Genomic DNA, 5,806 nt, shown 5'->3' with positions numbered 1-5,806 from the left:
TAATTGATTGCTATAAAAATATAAAAATATAACCAACCTAATCGTAAACGTTACCAAAAATATAAAATGCATTAACATGACCCAATAACGTACGCGTTACCCAAAAAAAAAAAGTAATAATCAAACCGTAATTGGTAAGCATCCTGAAATCATAAGCAACCTAAAATCATAACGAAGTCAGTATTCGATAATTGTACAAAAACAGTAACATACATGGTTATACATAATTGCTAACCAATTATGTATGTAAATAAAAGTCTCCAATTAATTTCAACACGACATAGTGATGGCATGCATCACATAACATGTCCACCTAACCAGCATTTCGCCAAATTGCAACCAACTCTGCCCTGATACACGCCCGCAACTGCGCCATCTCAACGTCATCATCTCCAGGCATCATCGCATCGTCAAGGGCAGCCAAATCGTCGCGGTCACGCATGTCCGGATATCGATACTCGGTCGCATTGCTGACAGCAACAATAATCTTATCGTCCACACTATTTTTGCGTATGAAATTATGCAAAGCCATGGACGCTGCAACCAATGGCATCTGCACTTTATGAAAATCAAATCGAGGCATGTCTTTTAGAAATCTCCACCTCATCTTCCATGCGCCAAATGTACGCTTAATCACGCTTCGCAAAGATGAGTGAGCGCGGTTGAACAATTCATCACGGTTCCGTGGATTGTGCCTTTGAAATTCCGGTTGGTGGTATCTGTTGCCTTTGTATGGTGCCAGAAAGCCTTTCTTATTGCTGTATCCACTATCCACAAGGTAATAGCGACCTGTGAAAGTGCACATGTAAATGACATAATACTCGTCATCAATGTTCACATGAAAGGGCACTTCTTCCGTACATTTTTATCATGGACATTGTAAACACTGCCATATATAAATTACCACGTGGTCAGTGGTTCATCAAATTTTGTTTTTCATTACAATGGTAACATAAATCAAATTTATAATAAGAATATAATGATATAAAATAAATTGATACATTTTGACATTTATATTACTGAGGTTAATTATATTTGCATATAATGATGGATATTACCTTTATGTTGAGCTTGTTTGATACATATTTTCTTGTCTTGCAAAAAAAATTCCCTGTCATGCATTGAATTCTAAATATATCTTTACATCGTTATTTACATACAGATGTTTACCAAAAAAGAATTATGCTACAACAATTGTATTGTGGATTCAGATGTACGTACCGTCAGTTGCAATTGGAAAATTGTATTGTGGATCCTCCGTTACGTTGCTTAAAACCTGGCTGTCGTGCATGTTGCCCTCCCACCCGCACGACACAAACACAAAGCACATATTGAAATCACATACCGCCAAAATATTATGGGTGTGACACCCCTTTCGGCTGAAATATGGGGCTGCTTCTGACTCCTTTATGCATGCCAGTACATGTGTCCCATCCAATGCACCTAAGCAATCCTATATATGAACTGAAAAAATTGCAATTACAAAAAAATAAATCAACCATGTTTTTTCAAATAATTTTGAATAACGTTACAAATCTTTTCCCACACCTTGAACGGCAAATATTGTCTTTGAGATTGCAAAATAGGATCCCTGTGCGTCTGGAAATTAGCAGGGGGCCTGTAGTGAACGACCGTGAATTTTTTCATTGCTTTCAAGACGGTATGAAAGTGCCATGAAATAGTTTCACCGGAATGTTGGAACCGTTCTTGTAACTCCCGGTTTGGCAAGTTTTTTAGCACATGAATAAATATTGCAACACTCTCCTCGACATGCAAGCCGTGCGGCCGCTCGGGTACACGCAACCCGAAGTCATTTACCAACGTCGTACATAACCGAAGGAACACCTGTTTGGGCATGCACAATTCGTACCGGAAGCGGCCACTGTGACCCTTGTATAATTCCGTAATCCAGGCCCTCCCCGACAATATGGAAGTACGGCATGGAACTTTAAGGACGTACGCCTTGTAGTAATCAGTTGCAATTCTGTAGGCTTCAACGTAATTTAAATTCATCTGCTCATGCCACTGTCTTGTGAGAGCTGCGACCCCTTCTAACATTTCATCCATCCGTGTGGGGTCGTCATCGTCGTTGTTCATACCTACAACATACAAGCATAAAACATTATCAACAACTGCCGAAATGAAGAAGTATCAAGCACATGTGTTTGACCATGAAAGTTTAAAAAAAAAAAATTGTTGTACAGCAAAAGGAAGTAACTAGTGTATATTTATGTTCAAACCCCTACCATGCATAGCATAAAGAACAAGCTGAAAAAAATAATTATTTCAGTTAACTTTTCGAAAATTAAAAGCACATGCAATACTTTGTAATTTAAAATTGAAAGGAACATGAGATTTTCATAATTCGCACCATGTCAGTGGTTCATCATTTGTAATAAAAATTATTATTTTTAAGTGTTGCAACACACATGTTCCAGCCTATACAAACAATTCGGGCAGCTTATATAAACAATTTGGGCAACACACATGTTCCACCCTATATAAACAATTCATGGAACACCAATGGCACCTGGGCAATACATAAACAATTCAGAAAATTAAACACTTCCCTGCAGCCATTATACCATAACAAAACATAAAATATAAAATATAAAATAGATGGTCCAAGGTTTAATCCAACCCTGCAGCCATTATAGCATAACAAAACATAAAATACCACAAACATATCCCGATTGTCCAGTTAAGGTTCCGTAAGCCACAGGCACGACCCATGCCCAACCATCTTCAAACCACAATTCAACTAAAATTAAACACAACAAAGGAAAAAAAAAAGTTCAGAATTCAACTGAAATTAAAATCAAAGTCCTTCATTCAGCAGATTTAAAATCGAACTCCTTCATCCCGCAGCAAACTCGCAAGAGTGACACCCCCACTCCTATCTTTGTCTTGTTTCTTCGCTCGTAGCCACCCGATTATGCCTCGGTCCGTGGGAATACTCATTACCATTTCCCGATTGTTCGGAACCTCCATAAGCATGACTCCAAAATGGAGAAGTTCAGCTTCAGGCTCTAGTCCCTGTATTTCATACAGCCGTCCAACAGCCTGCCCCATAGTAATACTGTGGCCCCCGACGACGTGGTTGACAGTTAATTCCTTGCTCTGAGTCTTCACAGAATTTAGCAAGTCGTCCATGTTGCTTGCCAACGCTTCAGCTCCCGTAATGCACTTGTTTTGCAATGCTTTCCCCGAGGAATGCTTCCGCTTACTTCCACTACCCGTGGCATTGATGTGCGCGGAGTTCATCATGGTTGCCATTTTCGATGCGCCTAAGTCATTGCTGTCACTTGAAAATTCTGGACTGTCCGACTCTCCGTCCAACTCCATTGGGTTACGAGTCTCGCCGGGTGTCCATGCATTTTTCCCCGTAGCCGTAGCGCCAGTGAAGACGCGCTCCATCAAGTCCAGATGGTCCAAGGTTTTGGTTCTGAACTTGCAACATACATTGTCAATCTGTAAATCAACACAATGTAACTAGCATTAGTGTACTGTCATTGAGTAAAAAGCAATGCAACATGGTGCATAAATCAGTAAAGTTTGTTAATGCTACAACAATGGCTGATAGTAATGTAAAGTATGTTGCAATGAACATATTGACAAAAAAGAACAAGAATGTTGTAAAGTATGATGATTGCTACCAATCAAGGAAAAAGAAACCGAATTTATTTTCAATAAAAGTGAAGAACGACATAACAATGTAGTGCTTCTCCCTAGAAGAAAAAACATCTATTCTATTTTACTATATAAAGGACTCAACTGAACAGCTTTTGAAGCTGTATAAGAAATTTTATGTTTGCCAATTGAATGAATAAACATGTGACAACCAATCCAATAAATAGTAGCTAATTAGTTCTCAAAACCAACCAATATTTCTCACTCGACAAATTGCCCCAAAATTCAAATATGCATGTACAACCCCCCCTTTGTTCAATAGACTACGCTGTACCACAATGTTAACACTTATAAAGAAAGATCAATGCATTACGAATCTGGAAAACAAGAGCAGGTAAATTAGGTCATACTGTTACAAAATTGTGTGCCAGAAATAAATGGTTTTTGTTATACAACAAGTCCTTATGTTTTGGGTCTTCAACCTACTTCATATGGAAAGTGAGCTAACACCAATTTATTGATGTTTTCCAAATATTTACAGACATAAAAATATAACAAAAAAAGAAATTGGTGCATGAGGAACAGCATAAGGAGAATAGTGGCATCAAACCACACCAACAAACCTAGGCCAAACCTTTACAGAATAAAAATCTGAGACAAGAAATTTCAGTCCAGTACTCTTTGTCCATAATTTATTTCAGATTTCAGAATTTATCAGGATTGTAGGCCAAGTAATATTTCAGAATTCATTTCAGTCCAAAATTTCAGATTTCATTTGATTTCAGAATTCTTTTTCAGAAACAAGAATTCATTTCAGTCCAACGATTTCATTCCAGAATTTCAGAATTCGTTTCAAATTCAGAATTTCAGATTTCATTTGATTTCCTAATTTCAGAATTTCATTAACATTAACAAACATAATTCTTATGACTTCAGAAATTCAGAAAAGCAAGAAATTTTGACTGCTGGAATGAAATATGCTTCAGAATATTTGTTAAATATGCATCAGAATTCTTTTTTAGAAACAAGAATTTTCCACTGCCTTCAAATATGCTTCAGAAAAACGAGAAAAGGCTGATAGAAGGTAGGCATGTCAACATAAAACAAAAAATTAACAGACAGAATTTATAACAGTCATAATTCAGAATTTAAGAATTCTTTTCATTTCAGAAGGCTAATAGATAGTCCAAGGAATAAATTCCAGAATTTCAGAATTCATTTCAATTCAGAATTTCTTCATCTGATTTCAGAATTTCAGAATTTCATTAACATTAACAAACATAATTTCATTTCAGAAATTCAGAATTCCAGAATTTTGTGCTGAGACAGATGGGTACATTACAAATAAAACCTGTTCACCATCCCAAAAATATTTCGTAATCCAAACCACAGCATGCCATGTTAGGTAAAGTTAGAAAATTGAACGTTTTAAACTACACTGGAAAGCATGATACACATACAAAAATTGAGATATTAGTTATGCAATAACAGACATGAAAAAGAAAATGTAAACCGTTACCTTTTCCATTTTAGCCCACCAATCAGCCGAAGCATTGAACAGCCCAGTTACTTGGTCAAAGCCAATTCCAGTTGGTCCTTTCCGGCAATCCATTAGCTTACACCACGCACGCCACTCGGTCTTCAACAGATTGTACTTGTTTTTAAGTTGTTTGAGGGAATGCAGCCGCCCAGTTGCTGCCTCAAATGTCTTAGACAACGAACGGTACCCGTTTGGAGTGATTGACATGTGTGGCCAGTTTCCTGCTTCAATTCCCTTCACAACCAGTTCCAAGAAAATCCGTGTCGACTCCCCATCCCAAGTTGCTTTATGATAGGGTTGTTGGCGTTTCCCTTTGCCAGAAGGGGTACGAGGTGTAGATCGATGTGACGCCATGCGACTAACAATAGCGTGACATGGGAACCAACATAAAAATATGTATACACTAACAATTGTGCGTATTACCAATATGAGGAACACATTTTTATGTCAGAAATGTGGTATTAGACAGAAAACATAGCCCAATAGATTCATTTAAAGACATTAGTACTTGAAACAAAAACAAACAGTAGTGGAATTAGATGTAAAATACATGTTTACGAACAAAACATACATTCATAATTTTTTTTCAGCCACAAACCATAATGCGCTTAACAAAATTAGGGTACGGTTGCTACC

General features: G+C 37.4%; 1 protein-coding gene across 1 annotated transcript; it reads right to left on the bottom strand.

Moving 5' to 3' along the window:
- Window positions 1–313: 313 nt before the first annotated feature.
- On the bottom strand, window positions 314–5,524 carry LOC145800615 (uncharacterized). The gene is made up of 5 exons (XM_082890327.1): window positions 5,150–5,524; window positions 2,874–3,471; window positions 2,678–2,761; window positions 1,938–2,099; window positions 314–789 (listed from the first exon to the last, which is right to left on the bottom strand). The coding sequence occupies exons 1-5, from the start codon at window positions 5,522–5,524 to the stop codon at window positions 314–316; spliced, it is 1,695 nt and encodes a 564-aa protein (XP_082746453.1).
- Window positions 5,525–5,806: the final 282 nt, after the last annotated feature.

The sequence above is a fragment of the Camellia sinensis genome, chromosome 10 (assembly GCF_055761805.1).
Source record: "Camellia sinensis isolate YWXY chromosome 10, ASM5576180v1, whole genome shotgun sequence".
Lineage (NCBI taxonomy): Eukaryota > Viridiplantae > Streptophyta > Magnoliopsida > Ericales > Theaceae > Camellia > Camellia sinensis.
This window is presented reverse-complemented; position numbering and strand designations above follow the sequence as displayed.